Source organism: Oryctolagus cuniculus, chromosome 9 (genome assembly GCF_051225735.1).
Source record: "Oryctolagus cuniculus isolate XC-2025 breed Fujian yellow rabbit chromosome 9, ASM5122573v1, whole genome shotgun sequence".
Classification (NCBI taxonomy): domain Eukaryota; kingdom Metazoa; phylum Chordata; class Mammalia; order Lagomorpha; family Leporidae; genus Oryctolagus; species Oryctolagus cuniculus.
Window position 1 is genome coordinate 16,462,315 of NC_142875.1, and position 25,394 is coordinate 16,487,708.

A 25,394-nucleotide genomic window follows, 5' to 3' on the forward strand; every position below is an offset into this window, starting at 1 on the left:
TGTTCCACTTCAAATCCAGCTTTCTGCTAATGTGTCTGGGAAAGCAGCAGAAGATGGCCTGTTTGGTTCCCTGCCACCCACATGGGAGACCTGGATAAAGCACCTGGCTTCGGCCTGGCCCAGCACTGGCATTAAGACTATTTGAGGAGTGAACCAGCAGATGGAAGATTTCTCTCCCTCTTTCTCTCTCTCTCTCCCTCCTCTGTAACTCTGCCTTTCAAATATGTAAACAAAATTTTTTTTAAAAGTTCAGGTCTGACTATCCAGTTGCTTAAGACATTAGATATTTGAACATTTAACTTTTTGAATTCAAGAGCTAGTTTCATATTTTTTAGTGAAAACACTTTACATCATGTGTCAGCAGATTAATACCTTCAAACATAAAATTTCCTGTTTTAAAAAATTATGCTTCTGCAGAATTAAATATTTACTGATGCTGCAAGATTCAATTGTCATGATATTAGTTATCCTATATAGTTTTTTGTGGTGAGTTAGAAAATATCAATGAAAATATATCTGACTCCAAAGTGTCTCTTTATTCATTTATTATCTCTTTTCTGCATATTTAGTATATAAAAATGTCATTCTCTAAATACTTAAAGATACTAATGGTTTCTGTGAAAGTAAAGCTTGTATATTTTAATGGAAAAATATGTTCAGAAAAAGTTTTGACTTAATAACTCAGTTACTTATAGTTGAGTACCATGTTTAAGATAGGAAGATGATTGCATTTTGGATGTGTCATTTTGAAGTGGTTGTCAGATATCCAAATGGAAATCTCCAGTAAAGTGATATAAGTGACAGATTAAGATAAAAAATAGAAACTGGGATAAAGGCTAGAAATTGGAGGTTATCAACATAAAGAAGGCAATTGAAACTATAGGGAAAAGACAGATATTAATTTAGTTTGAGAGTTAAAGCTAGGGACCAAGAGGAAGAGACAGAGATAAAGGTCTTCCATCTTCTGATTCACTCCCCAAATGGCCAAAATAGCCGGTACCAGTCTGATCAGGAGCTTCCTCTGGGTCTCCCATGTGGGTGCAGAGCCCCAAGTACTTGAACCATCTTCCACTGCTTTCCCGGGCATGGGCTGGATTGGAAGAGGAGCAACTGAGACATGAACCAGCGTCCATATGGGATGTCAGTGCCACAGGCAGAGGCTTAGCCTACTATGCCATGCTACTGGCCCCAAAGAATCCACTTTTTTTTTCTTTTTTTGACAGGCAGAGTGGACAGTGAGAGAAAGAGACAGAGAGAAAGGTCTTCCTTTGCCGTTGGTTCACCCTCCAATGGCCGCCGCGGCCAGTGTGCGGCGGCCGGCGCACCTCGCTGATCCGATGGCAGGAGCCAGGTACTTATCCTGGTCTCCCATGGGGTGCAGGGCCCAAGTACCTGGGCCATCCTCCACTGCACTCCCAGGCCATAGCAGAGAGCTGGCCTGGAAGAGGGGCAACTGGGACTAGAACCCAGTGTGCCGGCGCCACAAGTTGGAGGATTATCCTACTGAGCAATGGCGCCGGCCAAGAATCTACTTTTAAAAACAAAAAAAATTATTGGTGATTTTGGTGAGAGCCATTTTACTGGTATATTAATCAGGATTACAGTAGATTTAGGTAAGAGGAGAAATTGAAATAAGTATTAATTTTTTTTATTTGACAGAGTTAGAGAGAGAGAGAGAGAGAGAGAAAGGTCTTCCTTCCATTGGTTTATGCCCCAAAAGGCCGCCACGGCCGGCGCTGCACCGATCCGAAGCCAGGAGCCAGGTACCTCCTCCTGGTCTCCCATGCGGGTGCAGGTGCCCAAACACTTGGGCCATCCTCCACTGCCCTCTTGAGCCACAGCAGAGAGCTGGAATGGAAGAGGAGCACTGGGACTAAAACCCGGCACCGATATGGAATGTTGGCACTGCAGGCAGAGGATTAACCAAGTGAGCCATGGTGCTGGCCTATTATTAAATCTTTTAAGATGTGTGACTGTAAATGAGATTTTTTGGTTTTATAAATTGAGAAATATACATAACATAAACTTTTATTATAACTATTTTTAAAAATTTGAGAGCTAGAGAACCCCCATCTGCTGATATATCTCCACCAGATGCCTGCAAAGGCCTTGGCTGATCTAGGCTGAAGCTAGGGAGTGGGGAAATCAATCCAGGTCTTCCATGTGGGTACCAGTGACCCAACCAATTTAACCTGGTTCCAAGAGTGTGCATTAGCAGGAACTTGGAATTGGAAATGGAGCTAAAACTTGAACCCAGACACTTTGATAAGGGATTGTTTTTTGTTTCTTTTTTTTTCTTTTTGTTCTTTTTTTTTTTTTAACTTTTATTTAATGAATATAAATTTCCAAAGTACAGCTTATGGATTACAATGGCTTCCCCCCATAACATCCCTCCCACCCGCAACCCTCCCCTTTCCCACTCCCTCTCCCCTTCCATTCACATCATGATTCATTTTCGATTCTCGTTATATACAGAAGATCAGTTTAGCATACATTAAGTAAAGATTTCAACAGTTTGCTCCCACACAGAAACATAAAGTGAAAAATACTCTTTGAGTACTAGTTATAGCATTAAATCTCAATGTACAGCACACTAAGGACAGAGATCCTACATGAGGAGTAAGTGCACAGTGACTCCTGTTGTTGACTTAACAAATTGACACTCTTGTTTATGGCATCAGTAATCACCCTAGGCTCTTGTCATGAGCTGCCAAGGCTATGGAAGCCCCTGAGTTCACCGACTCTGATCATATTTAGACAAGGCCATGGTCAAAGTGGAAGTTCTCTCCTCCCTTCAGAGAAAGGTACCTCCTTCTTTGATGACCCATTCTTTCCACTGGGATCTCACTCGCGGAGATCTTTCATTTAGGTTTTGTTTTTTTTCCCCCAGAGTGTCTTGGCTTTCCATGCCTGAAATACTCTCGTGGGCTTTTCAGCCGAATCTGAATGCCTTTAGGGCTGATTCTGAGGCCAGAGTGCTGTTTAGGACATCTGCCATTCTATGAGTCTGCTGTGTATCTCACTTCCCATGTTGGATCATTCTCTCCCTTTTTTATTCTATCAGCTAGTATTTGCAGACACTATTCTTGTTTATGTAATCCCTTTGGTTCTTAGTCCTATCATTATGATCAGTTGTGAACAGAAATCGATCACTTGGACTAGTGACATGGCATTGGTACATGCCACCTTGATGGGATTGAATTTGAATCCCCTGGTATGTTTCTAAATCTACCATTTGAGGCAAGTCAGCTTGAGCATGTCCCGAATTGCACATCTCTTCCCTCTCTTATTCCCACTCTTATATTTAACAGCGATCACTTTTCAGTTAAGTTTCAGAACTTAAGAATAATTGTGTATTGATTATAGTATTCAACCAAAAGTATGAAGTAGAACAAACAAACAAAAATACTAAGAGGGATAACATATTAAGTTGCTCATCAACTGTCAGGGTGAGGGCTGATCAAGTCACCGTTTCTCCTAGTGTTCATTTCACTTTAACAGGTTTCCTTTTTGGTGCTCACTTAGTTGTCACCTATCAGGGAGAACAAGGTATTTGTCCCTTTTGTATTGTTGTGTCAGTGAACAAAAATAAAGTAAAACATTAGGTTGAAGATAAAGGAATAAGATGTTGAAAAGACAAAATAACTATCCATTATTTGGTAAGCATGTATTTGTTATTTAAAAACATCAGCTAAAATAGCCCAACACATCATTTTGCAATAGAGATGGTCTTGCTAGTTACACCTAAATTACGGAAGCTTATTCTATAAATTTTTGAATTCTGTGTCCATTACTGCATTAGGGACAAGTTTGACAATGACTTTGACAAAATTGGACACCTTGTCAGATACTACTTTATGTTAATTTCTGTTGATTTGTGTTTCCATAGGTGACCAATTCCCTTTTAGCTGATGTAATCATATTTTAGTTCTATTATTACATTAATTGGAGTTATTGTCCTGTGGCTACTATGTTTTTTAAATATATTTTTAAAGATATCTCTGAACTGTTTTGTGTTGCTTTGATTGCAGAGGCATACTAGTATTGTTTTTTGATACTTGGGAAAAAACCAAATTCTGAAAAGTCACCTATAGTTTAATAAAGAAGTAGGACAGAAAGACTCTACCCATTCTCATAAGTCAGCAATTTAAAATTAATGAATTAGGGGGTGGGTATTTGGCCTAGTGGTTGAGAAACTGGTTAAGATTCCTGCATTACCACATCAGAGTGCCTGGGTTTGATTTCTGGATCTGGCTGCAGATTTCAGCTTCCTGCCAATGTAGACTGTGTGAGGTGGCAGTGATGGCTTAAGTAAATGGGTTTCTGCCATCTATGTGGGATGTGTATTGAGTTCCCATATTTAATCCTGACCTAGCCCTGGCTGTTGTGGATTGAAGCAGCAGATGGGAGCACTCACATACTTTTTTCCTTTCTCATCCTCTCTCCAATAAAGAGATAAAATTTTAAAATAAAGTTACTGGATTAGGAAAATTTATTGTCTAGAATAAATTGATCATTTATTAAACATTAATTTTACAAATTTGTTGAATGACTGTTTTGTGTGCTAGAAGTGGAAATGTTCATTTGAAAGACTAGAAAGGATCCATGCCTTCACAGCTTATAGACTGATGGGAAGGATGGAATGAAAGAATTATACAAATAATTTTTAATTATAGTTTTAGAATTGTTCTGGAGACAGCATAGAGAGCCCTTTCAGAGTGTATAATAGGAGCTAAGCTTGTGATATCAGGAAAAAAAAATCATTCTAAAACAAATGACATTTAAGCAGAGATTTCATGAATGAGGACTTGGCTAAACATGCTGCATCTCTCCTATTCTCCTGAATTTTAGACCAAAGGAATAACATAGGTGAAGGCCCTGAGTCCTTGATTTCTTTGTTTAGATACTGTGTTTTGATACCCTACTGTAGGTATTAATGGAATGGCTCTTGATTTTTGTTTATAACTATTCTTTATCTTTGTTATTCTTAGACAAGTTTCTACTACTTGCTTTGTTGTATTCAATGATAACCTTTTACACTTGGCCAATATTTGTTGAGGAATAACTGAGCTTGTTTTATTTCCTCTTACTTTCCTCTTGGTTGCATTTTTGTTAGTGGTATATTTTTTCTGAATTCTCAGAGCATACAACATTTACATAGTCTTCTGTCATTCTTAATCCCTTAAGTTAGTCTTATTTCTACCGTTAAATATATTTAGATCTCACTATCAGACTTATAATGGAGTTTCTCCTGTTACTTCTTGGTTATGTAAAGTTTGCTCCCTGGTTGATGCCACATGAATACCTCTTGGAATGATGGCTCTTGAGGCCTTCATATTCCAGCTATTTATTTGTGAAGTTTATACTTCCAATTTAACTTTAAAGACCCATAGTTTGACTAGATAATGTTATAGTGCCAACCATTGTGTCTTTTTGTTAGATGTATGGATTTGTTACTTTTAGTTCTAGAAGTAAAAATTTTATTATCATTTCCTTTACTCACTTTGTTCTTTTGAATTTCTGCTTATGGGTCTTAAAGTATGTTATTGTATATCTCCTTTGCCTGAATTTTCTCATTGACTCTCAAATGTCTCCACCCCCTTTTTTCCTTTTTTCTCACTTTCCTCCCGTGTAGTCCTTATTTCTCTTATTCTGTTTAGGTGTCTTTTTAAATCTCTTGTCACATCTAATTTAGTCTACGTTTTCTAGTATTTTTCTTTCTAGTTCTTTTGTGTAGGGGGATTAGAACTTTTATTTTTTTTTACATTCTTTTGTGGGTTTTTTGTCATCCATTACTAAGATTTTTGTCAAGAACTCGGAAGGGTTGGAGATTGAATGAAGGTCTAGAGTCAACATTTTTGGAACAAATAATATAACGTTATCACAGCAAATAATCCAGTCTCCCACACCATCCCTTGAGTGTATCCTCTAACTCAAAGAATCCCCTTTTCACCCTTTCATAAGGAGTATCTGTTATTAAAACCTGGTTTCAACCACACCCTTTTAACATCCCTTTTCACATCAGGGAGCTCTGATCCATAGGGAACTATGTATTTACACCAACTCTGCTCTTCGATTAGAAATTTCTTTCAGTTGGTAACCCAGTACCAAAAAAAGGGGAGTGAAGAAATTACTAGAGAATATTGAAGCCATCCTATGTATACTTGTACTGAATGGATTCCAGAGCTGTCAGGTGGTAACTACACCATCCTGGAGTTGGCCCTGCACAGTGGAAACAATGCAGATAATGATTACACCCAGGTCAGTGTAGGGAAATAACAGGGCAAGAGAGAAAGTTGTCTCCTTGCTTATCCACAGTAAAGCCCCTGGGACCTTATCAGCTATTGGCTGCCTTTCTTTTCTGCCCTCTCCCATTCAAATGATCTCTGTGTCCCCAGGGGTGGTACAAAGTTTTAAAATTGAATTCTACGAACCATCATTCACTTTGGTGTCTGGGATCTTTGAAGATGGATTCCAGTGATAGACCAAGCAGCTCAAATTAGTTACAGCTTCAGACAAGGTGATACTCTTGAAGGTCTGTTTCAAATTCTGTCTCCTGAAATATTTTGGATACACCGATTACACTTGGTTGCCTACACTGACTGACTCTAAGTAGAATTTATTGAGATACATACTTTAAAATTCATGGCCGGCACCACGGTTCACTAGGCTAATCCTCCGCCTTGCGGCGCCGGCACACCGGGATCTAGTCCCAGTCAGGGCGTCGGATTGTGTCCCGGTTGCCCCTCTTCCAGGCCAGCTCTCTGCTGTGGCCAGGGAGTGCAGTAGAGGGTGGCCCAAGTGCTTGGGCCCTGCACCCCATAGGAGACCAGGAGAAGCACCTGGCTCCTGCCATTGGATCAGCGCAGTGCACCGGCCGCAGTGCGCCAGCTGCGGCGGCCATTGGAGGGTGAGCTAACGGCAAAGGAAGACCTTTCTCTCTGTCTCTCTGTCTCACTGTCCACTCTGCCTGTCAAAAAAAAAAAAAAAAAAAAAAAAAAAAACTTAAAATTCATTAGCAATCATGTTTTTTAAAATTTGCTATTCTAAATCTCTTAGATTTTAGGTAGGACCTATAATTTATTCTTGTATTACAACTTGATGACCTTGGAGTGGATTGATCTTAGTTGTTGATATCTTCTTAATAGACTTTTTAATATTAAGATTGTTTTCACCTAGTCTTATGTTGATTATGTGGACATCGCTGGAAGACCCAAAATAAAGTTACTAATAGAACAGAGATCTTGACTTTTTTTTCCATTTGTTTCTAACAGCATCTATAACCAAAGTTGAGTTGTGATTGATTATGACAGTGATTAAGTTAGCTTTACAGTGAGGGTTTGTCCATGTGTTGGATTTAAAATACTAACATCTTTTTAAAAATTTCTTTTCATAGAATCAGATTATTCTTACTACAACTTAATCTTGAAGAAAGCGGGACAGTTTTTAGACAATTTACACATCAATCTATTAAAGTTTGCTTTATCTATAAGGGCATACTCTCCGACTATTCAGATGTTTCAACAGGTACGTAAAAATACCCAACCTGCATTTGACAAAGAAGTATGGTACCTATGTACACAGAGCTATTTAATGTGAACATATTTGGTTTAAAATAATGACCTACAAACCTATATGTGGTTCCATAGTCTATCACTGGTGATAATTGAATATAATGTCATTGACTATTTAAGTAATTTTGTAGTTACTTGAGATAAGGAAATTATGAAGTTAACCATTGAAATATAATGTAAAGTTTAATAGTTTTTTTTTTCAGTAACTTTATTCATTTCCTGGGATGAAGTTGATTTTGTTCAAATTTTTCTTGGATTCTTTCTATTAGAGATGCCTTTTACATTAATTAGGCTGACAACTTAATAGTAACTAATGAGATATTTTAATGAAAGTAATCTGAATTTTTAAAATAATATTGCGAATATCAACTACTGTAGCTAAATAGAATCTTGTGAAAATCTTAGATTGCAGCTGAGGAACCACCACCAGATGGTTGTAATGCATTTGTGGTTATCCATCAGAAGCACACCTGTAAAATAAATGAGATTAAAAAGCTGCTGAAGAAGGCTACTTCAAGGTAAATGAACATTGACCTATAGTGAGAGTGGTTTCTAAAGAGAGAAGACATGAAATAGCAGAAATTTCTTACAATTAAAATTGTTAATATTCTAAGACATATATCCATGCATGTGATATGTATTGAAAAACTTGATATATAAGAAAATTTGTAAAATTTGCTTTTTATTTTAGAAAATAAATTATACTAAATACCAAAAATGTTAATTTTTTTATATAAACACAAATTGTTTTTGAAAGATGCAAAACTTTAAATTTGGACCATATCTCTTTAAATATAAACTGATTATCTGGAGAATAATAAAAGTAATAGTAAAAATTAAGGGCATGTGCTTAGCCTAGCAGTTAAGACACCACTTGGGTTGCCCATGTCTCATATAGGAATGCTTGGATTTGAGACCCAATTCCACTCCCAGTTCTGGCTTCCTGCCAGTTTGCACCCTGGGAGGCAGCAGGTGATGGTTCAGATACTTGGATCCCTTCCATTCCTGTTCTCTGATCCCTACATCTGCCTGGCCCATGGTGTTTTCCTGATGCTTTATTTTTTTATGTTAATAAAAAGAGAACAGATTTAATGTAGTTCATAGATAAAATTCTAAGAATATAAATTACCTTCTTCCCTCCCTCTCTCCCTCTCTATTTCTCCTTCCTTCCTTCATTGCTCCTCCTTTCTAATTTAATTTTTGAGTTAAAACATTTTAAATTACAATTATATTCCAGGACATAATGGTTCACAAAATAAAGAAAGCAACAAGCAACAAGACTCTAGTTCAGTGGTAATAAAGGCAAGTGCTATAAGCAATAATCAAATGGAAAGATGAGCATTTCACCCATATAAAGTAAATTAAAGTAATCGTAGCTCATTAGAACTATAATGGTATAAAATTATTTAAATTTTTAATTTAAGGTAAACAGATTTAATGCATTTCATATATACAGATTTGGGAACATAGTGATGTTTCTCACTCTACCCCTACTATCACCTTCCCCATACTACACCCTTCCTCCTTCTTCCTCTCTCATTCCCTCTCTTAATTTATACAATGATCTATTGTTTACTATATACTCATAGGGTTAACTCTACAGTAAGTAAAGAGTTAAACAAATAGAAGAAAAAAGCACTGTTCTCAACAGTTAAGACAAAGGCTATAAACAATATCAAATCTCAAAATGCCCATTGCAATCCTATACATTACATTTTTCATACTCAATTAGTTACTACAGATCAAGGAAAACATAGTATTTGTCTTTTGGGGATTGGCTTATTGCACTAAATATAATGATTTCTAGTTGTATCCATTTTGTTGTGAAAGACAGAATTTCATTTTTTTGTGTGGCTGAGTAGTACTTTTATATATATATATAAATATATAATGTATAATATGTAAGATATATAGAAGTCATAATTTCTTTAGTCATCAGTTGATGGACATCAAGCTTGATTTCATATCTTTGCTATTGTGTATTGAGCTGCAAAAAACATGGGGGTACAAATAATTCTTTCATAGGGTGACTTCATTTTGTTTGGGTAAATTCCCAGGAGTGAGATTGTTGGGTCATGTGGTAGATCTATTTTAAGCTTTCTGAGATATCTCCATTCTGTCTTCCACAATGGCTGCATCAGTTACACTCCTACCAATAGTGGATTAGGGTACCTTTTTACCTATATGCTCACCAGCATTTATTGATTTTTGAGTTCTGTATAAAAGCCATTTTAACTGGGGTGAAGTGAAACTCATAGTTTTGATTTGCATTTCCCTGATGGCTGTGATCCTGATCATGTTTTTCATGTTTCTGTTAGCCATATGATTTCCTTTGCCTATTTCTTAATTGGATTGTTTTGTTGTTGATTTTCTTGAGCTCTTTATATATTCTGGATATTAGCCCTTTATCAGTTGCATAGTATGCAAATATTTTCTCCCATTTTGTTTGCTGTTTCTTCACATTGCTGCATGTTTCCTTTGCAGTGCAGAAGCTTGTCAGTTTGATGTAATCCATATGTCAATTTTGGCTTTGAATGCCTGTGGTTCTGAAGTCATGTCCAAGAAGTGTTTTCTATGTCTTGCATAGTTTCCTCAAAGTTCTTCTCTAGTTACTTGATGGTACCCAGTTGTAGATTTGGTTCCATGGTCCATTTTGATTTGATTTTTGTATAAAGTGAAAGGTAGGGGTCTTGTTTCATAACTACTACATGCGGAGATCCAATTTTCCCACCACCATTTGTTGAAGAGACTGTCCTTTATCTGGGAATTGATTTTAGCTGCCTGTCAAAGATTATTTCATTGTCAATGTATGAAGTGATTTTTGGGATTTTATCCTGTTCCATTGGTATACATGTCTGTTTTTCTGTCATTACCAGGCTGTTTTGATTGTTACTGCCCTGTAATATGTCTTGACATCTTCAATTTCTTAGTGTTATGTCTCACAGTTACTGACTTTAGTATGTTGTGCCATCCCTGCATACCAGGGGAACTTCTACTAGGTCCAGGTGAATGGTCTCTCTGATGTATTGTTGGATTTGATTAGCTAGTATTTTGTTAAGGATTTTGAATCCATGTTAATCAGTGATATTGGGTCTGTAGTTCTCTTTCTTTGTGTCTTTTTCGGGTTTTGGAATTAAGGTGATGCTGACCTCATAGTAGGAGTTTGGGAGGATTTATTCTCTTTCAGTTGTTTTGAAAAGCTTGTGAAGAATTGCAATTAGTTCTTTAAAAGTCTAGTAGAGGCCGGCACCATGGCTCACTAGGCTAATCCTCCGCCTTGCGGCGCCAGCACACCGGGTTCTAGTAGTCTAGTGGAGGAAGGCCCAAGTGCTTGGGCCCTGCACCCCATGGGAGACCAGGATAAGTACCTGGCTCCTGCCATTGGATCAGCATGGTGCGCTGGCCGTGGTGGCCATTGGAGGGTGAACCAACGGCAAAAGAAGACTTTCTCTCTGTCTCTCTTTCTCACTGTCCACTCTGCCTGTCAAAAAAAAAAAAAAAAAAAAAAGTCTAGTAGAATCAGCAGTGAGAACATCTTTTCCTGCACTTTAATTTATTGGAAGAATCTTTATTACTGTTGAAATTTCCATCTTGTTTATTGACATCTTTAGATTATCAATGTTTTTGTGCCTCAGTTTTGGTATCTTGTGTCCAAGAATCTACCAGTATCTTCAAGTTTTTCCAATTTTTTTGTCATATAGCTATTTGTAGTAATTCTTGAATTATTTTTATTTCTGTGGATCCTATCTTATATCTCCTTTTTCATCTCGGATTTGATTAATTTGGGTTATTTCCCTCTTTTTTGGTTAGTTGGGCCAATGTTTTATCAATTTTGTTGATCAAAAAACCAGCTCTTCAAGGCACTGACCTTTTGTATTTTTTGTTTCAATTTTGTTTATTTCATCTCTAATTTTAGTTATTCCTTTCCTTCCCTACTAATTTTGGGTTTCATGTGGTGGTGTTTTTTTTTTTCTTTTTAAAAAAAATTTTTTTAAAATTTTTGCCAGGCAGAGTTGGACAGTGACAGACAGAGAGAGAGAGAGAGTTATAGACAGTGAGAGAGAGACAGAAAGGTTGTCCTTCCATTGGTTCACTCCCCTAATGGCTACTATGGCCAGTGTACTGCGCCGAACTGAAGCCAGAAGCTGGGTACTTCCTCCCGGTCTCCCATGCGGGTGCAGGGACCCAAGCACTTGGGCCATCCTCCGCTGCCCTCTCAGGCCACAGCAGAGAGCTGGACTGGAAGAGGAGCAACTGGGAGTAGTACCCAGCACCCCAACTGGGACTGGAACCTGGGGTGCTGGTGTCACAGGTGGAGGATTAGCCAAGTCAGCCATGGTGCCGGCCTGGTGTTTTCTTGATCATAGAGATACATTGATCATTTATTTGCTGTCTTAACAATTTCTTGACATAGGCAGCAATTACTATAAACTTCCCTCTTAACACTGCTTTTTCTGCATGCTATGAGTTTAGATATGCTATATTGTTATCTTTATTCATTTACAGAAATTTTTTATTTCCCTTTTGATTTATTCTATGACTCACTGTTTATTCAGCAGCAAGTTTTTCAGTCTGCATGTTTTTGCATATGTTCTAGAGATTCTTGAGTTGTTGATTTCCAGCTTCATTCCATTGTGGTCCAGGAAGATGCATGGTATGATTTAGATTTTTCTAAATTTGCTGAGACTTGTTTTATGGCCTAGCCTATAGACTATACTAGAGAGAAAGTTCCATGCACTGATGAGAAGAATGTGTATTCTGCAACTTGAGGGAAAAAAAGTTCTGTAGCTATCTGTTCCATTTGGTTCATAGTCCAGATTAGCTATTGTTTCTATGTTGATTTTCTGTCTAGTTGATTTGTCCATTGATGAATGTGTGGTGTTAAAGTCCCCCATTGAAAAAGGGACACTAACCCATTGTTGGTGGGAATGCAAACTGGTCAAGCCACTATAGAAGTCAGTCTGGAGATTCCTCAGAAACCTGAAGATAAACCCTACCGTTCGACCCAGCCATCCCACTCCTTGGAATTTACCCAAAGGAATTTAAATTGGCAAACAAAAAAGTGGTCTGTACCCTAATGTTTATTGCAGCACAATTCACAATAGCCAAGACCTGGAACCGACCTAAATGCCCATCAACGGTAGACTGGATAAAGAAATTATGGGATATGTACTCTTTAGAATATTATACCGCAGTAAAAAACAATGAAATCCAGTCATTTGCAACAACATGGAGGAATCTGGAACACATCATGCTGAGTGAAATAAGCCAGTCCCAAAGGGACAAATACCATATGTTCTCCCTGATCGGTGACAACTGACTGAACACCAAAAAGGAAACCTGTTGAAGTGGAATGGACACTATGAGAAACGGTGACTTGATCAGCATAGCCCTGACTGTTAATGAACAACTTAATACATTATCCCTCTTAATATTTTTTTTGTCTGTTCTACTTAATACTACTGGTTTAATTCTGTAATTAATACACAGTTATTCTTAAGTGTTAAAATTAAACTGAAAATTGATCCCTGTTAAACATAAGAGTGGGAATAAGAGAGGGAAGAGATGTGCAATTCGGGACATGCTCAAGCTGACTTGCCTCAAATGGTAGATTTAGAAACATACCAGGGGATTCAAATTCAATCCCATCAAGGTGGCATGTACCAATGCCATGTCACTAGTCCAAGTGAACAATTTCAGTTCACAATTGATCATAATGAAAGGACTAAGAGTCAAAGGGAGCACATAAACAAGTCTAGTGCCTGCTAATACTAACCAATAGATTAAATAAAGGGGAGAGCGATCCAACATGGGAAGCGAGATACACAACAGACTCATAGAATGGCAGATGTCCTAACAGCACTCTGGCCTCAGAATCAGCCCTAAAGGCATTCAGATTCGGCTGAAAAGCCCATGAGAGTAATTCAGGCATGGAAAGCCAAGATACTCTGGAAAAAAAAAAAAAAAAAACTAAATGAAAGATCTGTATGAGTGAGATCCCAGTGGAAAGAACAGGTCTTCAAAGAAGGAGGTACCTTTCTCTGAAGGGAGGAGAGAACCTCCACTTTGACTATGACCTTTTCTAAATAAGATAAGAGTCGGAGAACTCAAAAGGCTTCCATAGCCTTGGAAACTCATGACTGGTGCATAGGGAGATTACTGATGCCATAAACAAGAGTGTCAATTTGTTAAGTCAACAACAGGAGTCACTGTGCACTTACTCCTCATGTAGGATCTCTGTCCTTAATGTGCTGTGCATTGAGATTTAATGCTATAATGAGTACTCAAACAGTGTTTTTCACTTTGTGTTTCTATGTGGGTGCAAACTGTTGAAATCTTTACTTAATGTATGCTAAACTGATCTTCTGTATATAAAGAGAAATGAAAATGAATCTTGATGTGAATGGAAGGGGAGAGAGAGCGGGAAAGGGGAGGGTTGTGGGTGGGAGGGAAGTCATCGGGGGTTGGGGGTAAGCCAATCTAGTCCATAAGCTGTACTTTGGAAATCTATATTCATTAAATAAAAGTTAAAAAAAAATAAAATGAAGTCCCCCATTACTATTGAATTGAAGTCTATGTCTCCATTTTGATCCATTAACATTTATTTTAAATATCCAAATGCTCTGGAATTGTGTGCATACACATTTTTATAGTCACATTCTTGCAAAATTGATCCCTTAAGGATTACATAATGTCCTTCTTTGCCCCTTTTAATAATTTTTCTGTTAAAGTCTGTTTTGTCTGATACTAGGATGGCTATTCTTACTTGTTTTTGCTTTCTGTTAAAGTGTAATATGTTTCAATCCTTTTACTTTCAGTCAGTGTGTATCTTTGTTGTGGAGGTGTGTTTCTTGTATGCAGCAAATAGGTGTGTCTTATTTTTTAATCCATTCAGCCAGTTATTAAATTTTAATTGGAAAATTTAGGTCATTTATATTCAGGCTTACTATCGATAATTAATGACATGGCCCTGCCATTTTTCAGTGAATATTCCTATTGTTTTTTTTTTTTTTGGATTTCCTTTTCTAGATTTTCTGTTTTCACATCCTTTCAATGTGATGAGTCTTTGTTTCTGTATAGAGCACATGCTTAAGCATCATTTGTAAGGCTAGACAAGTGGTGACAAATTCTTCACTTTTTGTTATGTAAGGTCTTTATTTCACTTTCATTCATAAATGAGAGCTTTGCAGAGAAGTATTCTGTTTTTTTTTTTTTCATTAAAACTTGGACTATGTCCATTCTCTCCTAGCCTGTGGAGTCTCTGATGATAATTCAGCTCTGAGTCTAATTGGAGGTACTCTGAAGGTAATCTGGCATTTCTCTCATTCACATTTTATAATCTTTTCTTTATGCTTTACTGTTGAGAGTCCAACTACATTGTGTCGTGGTGAAGATCTTTTCTGGCCATGTGTATTAGGAGTTATATGTGCCTCATGTATTTGGACTTCCCTTTTTCCAAATTAGGGGAAGTTTTTTGTAAGTGTTTCACTAAACAGGTCTTCTAACCTATTCTTTCTCTATATACCTCCAGGAACTGCTAAGACCAGGAACTGCTGGGTTGTTTGATTGTGTCCCATAAATCTTGAAAGCAGTTTTTCGTTTTTCTGATTTCTTTATTTGGTCTAAGATATTTCCAGTGATTTGTCTTCTAGCTCAGATACTCTTTTTTTCTGCCTATCAAGTCTGTTGTTAAGGCTTCCCACTGTTTCTTTTATTCGACATACTACATTCTTCATTTTTAGTACTCTAGTTTGATTTCTCTGTAAAATCTCTATCTCATGGGAAAATTTTTCATCCATATCATGTATGGATTTTTTTTAAAAGTTGAATTTGCTTCTCATTGCTTCTGTGTAATCCTATGATTAATGTTTTGAACTCCTTTTTTCAGCATTTTATCAATCTCTTCATCTTCACATTCTAATATTGAAGTGTTCTTGTGTAGCTTTGGGGTGGTCATGATATCTTTCTTATTCTTTTTCTTCACTTTCTGCATTTATTTTTAGGCTATTGTGGAAACACTTGTTGATTTTCTCCATTGATAGGTTTTATCTTTGAACTATGCCTCTGTAGCTTAGTGGAGTTTCTGATTCTTTGTGAATACTCAAAGGCATGTGCTGGATGGAGCAAGGGAGCTCTTATCAGTGCTTCAAGTGGTGCAAGTATCCATGGTGACACCCAGGTTGGGCATGGTAGAGCTCCTTTATTGTTGGGGGATGGTATTATTTCAGCTCCTCTCTTCCAAGGGGATCAGTGCCCAGGGTTATCCCACAGTGGGTACAACCTTCACCCACACTGGCACCTAAACCACACAAAGGATCTGTGTAGTCCTTTGTGTGAGCATGGAACCCTCTGCAGTGACCCGCCCCAGGCAGTCAGGTTGCTGTGAGCCTCTTATACCAGAAACAGTGATTGCCCATGGACACAGCTACACCCAACACCATGTTATACAGTCACAGGATTCTCACAGTCACAGCACACAAGGCTCCACAGTCATGGGGTGCAGAATACCCCACCCCACAAGCCTGCCCTGTCCATGGGAAGAATAGAGTCGTTTCCAGAGCCAGCTGCCTGTGGGTACTCCACCTTTGCAGTTTGAACCCTGGATCCTGTGATTTGTTGAGAGGATGGGGGGCACCTCACATTCCTAAGTGCGTGCCCAGGCCCCTCTCAGTCCTCCCAGCCAGAATCAAAGTCAGTGGAAAATCTACACTTTTCCTCCTGGTGTCAAGATGACACCTTCTCCCCACAGGTTGCTTGGTGACTTTGTGGGAAGATGGGGAACAAATGCGCTTTTCCTTCACTGGATTAAATGAGTCCCCTGTCTCCCACTAGGGCTGCAGGCCAAAGTCATTGTGGTCCACAAGGTCCTCCCTCTTGCATTATCAGAAGCACAGACTCCTGAATTCTGCCCTCATCTCATTCAGCCCCTGGCTTTGGGATTTGTTTGGTGTGTCCAGCTCACTGCTTTGCATCCACACTTTCCATGCTGCTTCATGGCAATCTTCTTCTTTCTGTAAATTTCCACTGCAAATTTCTCTCCAGTCTCCCCTGTGCATACACTTCATCTGCTTTTGTTCCTGCTATCTTCCCCTGTTCAGTATCAGCATGTCTTTTCCCTATTCAGCCATCTTAGAATCTCTTTGTTGATTTTTTTAAAAGATTTATTTATTGTTGCACAGAGGCAGGGAGAGACAGAAAGATCTTCCAACAGCTGATTCATTCCCCAGATGACTGTAACAGCCAGGAATGAGTTAGGCCAAAGCCAGGAGCTTCGCTGGGGTCTCCCATAGGCCAGTAGCAGGGAACTGTATTGGAAGTGGAGCAGCTGGAATACTAACCTGTGTCCATATGGGATGCCAGTGTCGCAGGCAGCAGCTTTAACTGCTCTTCCACATTGCTGCAGCTTTACCTGTTCCTCCACATTGCCCTGTGTTTTGTTGATCTTTTGTTATTTTTTTTAGTTTCAATTTCATTTATTTCTGCTCTTATCTTAATTTCTCACTTTGTCTTATTTATGTGATCCCTTGGCAAATTTTTAGCTTCACTCTTAGGGGTAAGTCCGTGGGAACGTGTGCTGAACTGTGTATCTCCTCCCTCTCTTTTTCCTTTTCTTATTTTTTAGCAGGTATTGATTTTCAATTGGATTTATACAGCTAAGAATAATTCTGTGTGAAGTATTAAGTAGAAAAAGAAAATAGTAAAAAGAATAAAATATTAAACTGTTCCTCTGCAGTCAGTACAAGGGCTCATCACGTCATTGCTTCTGATAATGTCTGTTTTACTTCTACGGGTTTCCTTTTAGGTGCTTAGTTAGTTGTCACAGATCAGGGAGAACATATAATATTTGTACCTTTGGGACTGACTTATTTCCCGCAGTATGATGTTTTACAGATTCCTCCATTTTGTTACAAATGACTGGATTTTGCTTATTTGAAAGTCAGAGTTAGAAAGAGAGAAGGAGAGCCAGAGAGCCAGAGCGAGAGCGAGACTGAGAGCGAGAGCGAGAGAGATCTTCTATCCTTTGGTTCATTCCCCTAATGACTGCAAAGGCCAGGCTGAAGCCAGGAGCCTGGAACTCCATCTGGGTCCCCCTTGTGGGTTCTGAGGCTCAAGCACTTGTGCCATTATCTGCTGTTTTCCTAGGCACATTAGCAGGAATCTGGGTTGGAAGTAGAGCAGTGGGGCCTTGAACCAGTGCCCATATGGGATGCCAGTGCTGCAGGTGGCAGTTTACCTATGCACTGAAGTGCCGGCCCCAGCGTTTACTTCCAATGCAGGACTCCTTTCAGAATTTCTTGTATGTCTGTTCTGGTGGTGGTGAATTCTCTTAATTTTTGTTTATCTGGAAAATACCTTCTTTCTCCTTCACTTCTAAATGATGGCTTTGCTGGATATAACATTCCTGGATAAAATTTTTTTCACTAATGATCTTGAATATATCATCACACACTTTTTCTGGACTGTAGGGTTTCTGCTGAGGAATGTGCTGTTACTCTATTGGTCTTCCTTTATATGTAATTTGATGCTTTTCTCTCCTTGTCCTTAACTTTTGACAGGTTGGCTACATTATGCTTTGGAGAAGACCTTTTTTTGTTGAATCTGCATGGGATCCTGTGAACTCCCTGTATCTAGGTGTCCATGTCTCTTTCAAGACCTGGAAACTTTTCAACTAGTGTAGCAGGTTCTCAATGCCCTTTTCCATCTCTTCAGGAATACCTATGCCACAAATAATTGGATATTTGATGGTATCCCAGATTTCATATAGACTTTCTTCATTCTTTTTAATTATATTCTCTTTGTTTTGGTCTGATTGGGTTATTTCACAAGTCTTGTCCTGGAACGTCAGAAATTCTTTCATTTATTTGGTTTATTCTGCTATTAAAGCTCTCAGTCATAGTTATTTCACTGATTGGCAATTTTGTCTCCAAAATTTCTATTCCATTTTTAATGATTTCTGTCTTCTTAGTAATATTTTCATTATTGGCCTGACCAGCAAAAATGCAAGGTCTGACCACTCTTCACCTGGGCCATTTCTCAGAGTTCTGTTCTCTAGGAGCAACCTCGAGAAGTGAGGTAATATCCCTTTGGAAACGATGGGGGAGAAAGCAGGGTTGTTTACTGCTTGCTTCCCATTGTCTTTAGCTGGAAGGCCCTTATTTTGTCACTTGGAGCAAACATAATGTTATGATGCTTATTTTGTCATGAGCAGAAAGGTGAAGAGTTCCATGAGTTCCATGAAACAATAGAAAGCTAGCTTATTAGTTTATAAGCCAAACCTTAGACATAAGAGTCCTTGACAGTTTTGGAGATGAGAGTGTGAGGTTGACAGGCATGACCTTGCACAAGAGGAAGGACAGAGGACAACACTAAAATTTCGTCCTTGTTGCCTGTCTTCCCTCCTGTGTGTTCTTTTTGGGTGTTAGCAGTATTCTGATAACTATGTTAGAGCCCCTGATCCTTACTTCTTGATCCATGTAATCACAGGAAAAGGGACTCTATCTTCACTGGGTTGTTATAGTGTACTGTTTTCTTGGCTCCCACATGTATATCTATATATCTAATATCTATATCTATATAAATAGTATTGAGATTTTACATGATTTACACTGTGAATACTATGAGTCATGAAGGCCAGAGGGAGATAGCGTCCTTCAGGGATTACCACCTGGACTTTCCACTCCCAGGTAGTCTAAGAGAAACGACAAAATCTTTGAGAAGAAAAAGGACAATCCAAAATTCAGTTGTAGATTTAATTGCTGCTGGAAAACCTAGAGAAGCTGTATCAGAGCACAACAGCACCACCTGCCTCACTCAGACATCCAGTACACCCCGTTTTAAAAAGAGCAGGGACAGGCAGTTAACTTAAAGAGTAAGATGCTAGTTAAGAAGCCTTTGTCCAGTATGAGACTACCTGGATTTGATTCTGGCTAATGCAGACTGTTGGAGACAGTGGCAATGGCTCTACTAATTGGTTCCTGCCACCAATTGTGGCATTGAGTTTTCAGCTTCGATCCAGACTGCAGGAACTTGCAAGTAAACTAGCAGATGGGAGCTCGTCCTCTATAATTTTGCCTTACTGCCTTTCTAATTAATTAATTGAAATTTTTAAAAAGCAGCTTGTAAGCTGATGCTAAACTATTACTGAAATTGAATGTCTGACTCATTAAGGTCTTATGCCTCTACCATCTGACTTTTACATTTTAGCATAGGTCAACCAGGATTCAGTGACTATAAGTCAGAAGAGACCCAACAAGCATCTCTGATCAAAGGAAAATGGTATATTTAAAAGCACAACTGTCTGGCCCTTGCATGATTTCATGTATACATGAAAAAAGTGACAGCTACTCCTTTGGAGCAAAGCAGATGCCCCATTCTACCTGAAGTAAAATCAGTGGGTCAGTGAGTCCCCAGTTAATACCGTTTCCTTAAATTGCCTGGGCCAGATTACTAATATATTGAGCTAAGTTGAAAGCTGTGGTATCTTTAGGCTGCTTCTACTGCTCAGCCAAGCACAAGCTATGTAAACCAAAAGTTGATACGGTCACTCCCCACAGTGGTTGGAACTTAAGGCAGTCATCTTCTACTTGATCAATCTGTGATGGTTTGCTGCATTTTCACCGACTACATCTGGTCCTCCTCCTGGTCCATATACCTTAGAATGCAGTTTGATCTCTGAATGTGACTGTCCTCAGAAGAGTTTCATATTTCAGCAACCTCCTATGAAATTATCAATATAAAAGAGGTCAGAGGTATATTGACTTATTTTGAAAATGCAGGATTCCACCCTGAACATTGCTTGGCATTATGCATTTTTTCTTTGTCTAGAAGCATCCCCCTATCAGCCTGATTAATATGTTGGTATAGCCCTTAAGTGCTAATCAGCCAGAAAGAGGCTCGAGGAATTCAAACTTTAACTTTGAGTCACTCCACCACGTTGTTTTGTTGGAAGGAAAATTGTCCTGGATCATGAAGATAGCCCCTTGATTGAGTCAGCTGCTTACCAAGTCTTCCTTTAGTGGCCCACATAGGCTAAGGTGGAGGGGGTACATTTGATCTTTGTAAGTTTTAATATTCTTTGAGATACCTTTTCAGATGTATATTATTATAGTAGAAGGCTTACTGACTGTACTAAATAAATAACTCAGCAAATAAAGAGTGAAATGAAATCCTACTTGGGGACTGTAAAAATTCTATTTATTCCATGCTTCAAATATCCAAATATTGACAATGATATTTTAAATATCACATTTGTGTTTAATATCAATACTTAAGTCAGATAGAAGTGGGTGAATATTAAAGCTTTTTTATCTTTTTTTTTTTTTTTTTTTTTTTTTTTTTTTTTTGACAGGCAGAGTGGACAGTGAGAGAGAGACAGAGAGAAAGGTCTTCCTTTGCCGTTGGTTCACCCTCCAATGGCCGCCGCTGCAGCCGGCGCACCGCGCTGATCCGATGGCAGGAGCCAGGATCCAGGTGCTTTTCCTGGTCTCCCATGGGGTGCAGGGCCCAAGCACCTGGGCCATCCTCCACTGCACTCCCTGGCCATAGCAGAGAGCTGGCCTGGAAGAGGGCAACCGGGACAGAATCCGGCGCCCCGACCGGGTCTAGAACCCGGTGTGCCGGCGCCGCAAGGTGGAGGATTAGCCTATTGAGCCACGGCGCCGGCCAGCTTTTTTATCTTTTTTAAGATTTGTTTATTTGAATGAGCTAGGGAGAGGAAGAGGGAGGGAGGGAGAGAAAAGAGAGAAGAGAGAGAGAGAGATGGTTGCAGTGGTCAGAGGTGGGCCAGTCCAGAGCCAGGAGCTTCTTCAAGGTCTTCTGCATGGTTGACAGGGCAGAAATACTTGGGCTGTTTTCTGCTGATTTTCCCAGGCCTTTGGGAGGGAGCTGGATTAGAAGTAGAGCAGCTGGGACACAAATTGGTACACATATTGGATGCCAACATATCAGGCCGAAGCTTTACTGCTATGCTATCCTCATGCCTGCCCCACCTTTTTAAAAAAATCAACGTGAGGCCGCGCCACGGGTCACTAGGCTAATCCTCCACCTTGCAGCGCCGGCACACCAGGTTCTAGTCCCAGTCGGGGCTCCGGATTCTGTCCCGGTTTCCCCTCTTCCAGGCCAGCTCTCTGCTGTGGCCAGGGAGTGCAGTGGAGGAAGGCCCAAGTGCTTGGGCCCTGCACCCCATGGGAGAACAGGAGAAGCACCTGGCTCCTGCCATTGGATCAGCGTGGTGCGCTGGCCGCAGCGCGCTGGCCGCGGCGGCCCTTGGAGGGTAAACCAACGGAAAAGGAAGACCTTTCTGTCTCTCTCTCTCTCTCACTGTCCACTCTGCCTGTCAAAAAAAAAAATCAATGTGAAACAGTTCCAGAGAGGGAGAGATCTTCATCCACTGGCTCACTCTACAAATTCACTAATGGCCACAATGGCTAGGGCTGGACCTGGCCAAATCCAGGAGCTTCTTCTGGGTCTTCCATGTGGGCACAAGGACCCAAATCCTTAGGCTGTTCTCTGCTATTTTCCCAGCCCATTAGCAGGGAACTGGATCTGAAGTGGAGCAGCTGGATCTTCAAATGGTGCCCATTTGGAATGCAGGCACTGCAGGCGGCAACTTAACTTGCAATTAAATGTTTTGATTTAAAGTAAGTTAAGGAAGTAATCAGTACTGATATTAATTTTGCCATCCTTTAACCTGAAAGTTAAACACAGAGTTACAGAGAATGGAGAGGCAGAGATCTTCCATCTGCTTGTTTACTCCACAAATGACTGCAACAGCCAGCACTGGGCCAGGCCAAAGCCAGGAACCAGGAGCTTCATCTAGGTCCCCCAGGTGGGTGGCAGGGGCTCACACACGGGCCATCTTCTGCTGCTTTACCCAGGTCATTAACAGGGAACTGGATCAGAAGTGGAGCAACAGGGACATGAATTGGTGCTCATAGGGGATGATGGTGTCACAGGCAGTGGCTTTATCTGCTGTGCCACAACACTGGCTCCTCAAATTTCTGTTTTGGAACATATAATCTGCACATGTAAAAATTTCCAGTCATATCAGAAAACTAAATAATTACCTTAATTACTGTAGTTTATGTCTCTGAGTTTTTCATGGATATTGAAATGTTTCTGTGTAATTTGGCATGCAGTGGTTATCACCAAAAATTTGTATTAATATTTTTTAGATCAAATAGGTAATATTTTTTCATAGTTAAAATTATACTTTTTTTTTGACAGGCAGAGTTAGGCAGTGAGAGAGAGAGAAAGGTCTTCCCTCCGTTGGTTCATCCCCCAAATGGCCCCTATGGCTGGCGCGCTGCGCCAGTCTGAAGCCAGGAGCCAGACGCCAGGCGCTTCCTCCTGGTCTCCCATGTGGGTGCAGGGCCGAAGCACTTGGGCCATCCTCCACTGCCTTCCTGGCCACAGCAGAGGGCTGGACTGAAAGAGGGGCAGCTGGGACAGAATCAGCACCCTGACCAGGACTAGAACCCGGGGTGCTGGTGCTGCAGGCAGAGGATTAGCCTAGTAAGCCGTGGCGCTGGCCTAAAATTATACTTCTTTAAAAAAAATTATACTTACTGAAAAATGATTTTCATTTAGAATCTTCATTTTGAGAATTTAATTACTTGAGAAACAAAGTGATAAACACAAATCCCATCCACTGGTTAACTTCCCAACTGCCTGGAATGTCCAGGAGGACTAAGCGTGAGCCAGGAATGCAATCCAGGTCTTCCATGTGATTGATAAAAGCTGATTACTTGAGCCATTGCTACTGCCTCCCATAGTTTGCACTAACAGCAAGCTGGTTGTAAGGAATCCAAGCTGATTTTGAACCCTGGTACTCCAATATTGGAGACAGCTGTCTTAATCACTAGACTAAATGATTAGTTCCTCATTTTGAGAATTTGAATCCTTACTAAACACTGTCTAATATTATAAACACTGTAGAAGAATTTAAAAATACTATTACCTCTTTCTACATATAAAATTTTATTTACATGCAAACCTCCAAAATAAAAACAATGTAATATAAAATTATATCCATCTTGTAAAATTTAAAATAGTGATATCACTAAATGAAGATCCTTTGCAGATTCAAGATATAAATTGAGAGAACCAATAGAATGATGAACATTCAGTGTGTATAAATACTTCTATTAACTTGGAATGTGTTTTATTTCAGTGTATTGAAATAGGTTCATTTGAGAGTAGAAATTTTTCCTTTTAATATTTTTAGCTTATTTCAGAATAGATTTAAATTTACAATAAAAAATTGTGTTGTGGTACAAAAGCTTCCCATATACCACATAGTAGGACCCCTACTATTAATGTATTGATATGATACATTTGTCGGAATCTAGAAATGACAACCAGTTTCCCCTGTTACTAACCTCTTATGTTAGGATATCTGTCACAATTAATAAACCATGCCTACCTTATCCACTTTTTAATCCAAACTATTTTTTTCTAAAGATTTATTTATTTGAAAGTCAGAGTTACACCTAGAGAGAAGGAGAGGCAGAGAGAGAGAAGTTGTCCATCTGCTGGTTACTCCCCAACTGGCCGCAATGGCTGGAGCTGTGCTGATCTGAAGCCAGGAGCCTCTTCTGGGTCTCCCACAGGGGTGCAGGGGCCCAAGGACTTGAGCCATCTTCTACTGCTTTCTCAGGCCACAGCAGAGAGCTGGATTGGAAGTGGAACAGCCAGGACACGAACCAGCTCCCATATGGGATTCTGGCACTGCAGGCGATGGCTTTACCCACTTCGCCACAGTGCCAGGCCCCAAACTCTCTTTTTTGATACATCTTTCTATTAATTACATCTAAACAACATATTCAGTGTATTAGGTTTTATATGAATACTCAATTTCTAAGTTCTACCATTTTGATGACATTCTGCAGGCAGATAAAAGACAGTACTCTGAATTTTTGTGATTGATAGCATTTTTATATAACTCTCATACTTGTCTCCAAAACTAGAGCTATCAGGTTCATGAATATCCTTTTATAAAGGAGTGTTATGTATCATGTAATCACAGTTACATAGATTAGATATATATGTCATGATTTTAGCATTAATGATATAGTTTTGGTTCCTTTATTCCCTTTATTGTATTCTTCATTAATATTGTACATAGATAGTTTGCACTGTGAGAGAAATGTGATCATTTCTTGAGCACCAAACAAGTGATTTGTGCTCTTTTAGATAATTTCCAAATCATTTCGAGAAATCCACAGAACATTCCTTTTTGTCCTTCAGTACAATTAATTAGACCCTGGGGCTGCCATTGTGGTGTAGAAGGGTAAGCCCAGGCCTGAAGTGTGGACATCCCTTATGGGCAACGATTTGAGTCCTGGCTGTTCCACTTCCAGTCCTCTCTGCTAGTATGCCTGGGGAATCAGCAGAAGATGGCCTAAGTACTTTCACCTGTGTGGGAGACCTGAAGAAACTCCTGACTTTGAATTGCCTAGCCTGGCTGTTGTGGCCATCTGGGGAGTGAACCAGCTGATGGAAGATCTCTTTCTACTTCTCTCTCTCTCTGTATCTCTGGCTTTCAAATAAATAAATCTTAAAAAAAGTTAATAGACCCAAGGAAGATCAGATAATTACCCAAGATTACAAAACTAGTGAGTATTTAAGCTGTTATTTGAATCCATTCTACTTCATTTCAAAATGCAGTCTTTTTCACTAGCATGTTGTAGCAATATTATTCGTGCTCTCCTCTTTCTAGTAATTGGTACTTAAGGATAGTAATTGAATGTGTGGAGATCTGAACTCATTAGATAAAAGATTATTTCCCAATATCCTTTTTATTATTATTCTCATCATAGC

At 39.3% G+C, this 25,394-nt stretch overlaps 1 protein-coding gene across 10 annotated transcripts in view; it reads left to right on the forward strand.

The window, feature by feature from the left end:
- UGGT2 (UDP-glucose glycoprotein glucosyltransferase 2) overlaps positions 1 to 25,394 on the forward strand; it is a 246,604-nt gene that overhangs the window by 17,930 nt on the left and 203,280 nt on the right. For 8 of the 10 annotated variants that reach the window (XR_016212759.1, XR_016212760.1, XR_016212758.1 and 5 more), the window contains 2 exons: positions 7,397 to 7,527; positions 7,980 to 8,092. The exons of the other annotated variants lie outside the window; for them this stretch is intronic. Coding sequence is in view for 4 of the 8 variants with exons in the window: in XM_089303495.1 (XP_089159621.1) it covers positions 7,397 to 7,527; positions 7,980 to 8,092 (244 nt within the window). In the remaining 4 variants the exon portion in view is untranslated. The remainder of the gene's footprint in view (positions 1 to 7,396; positions 7,528 to 7,979; positions 8,093 to 25,394) is intronic. 10 annotated transcript variants of the gene reach the window in all.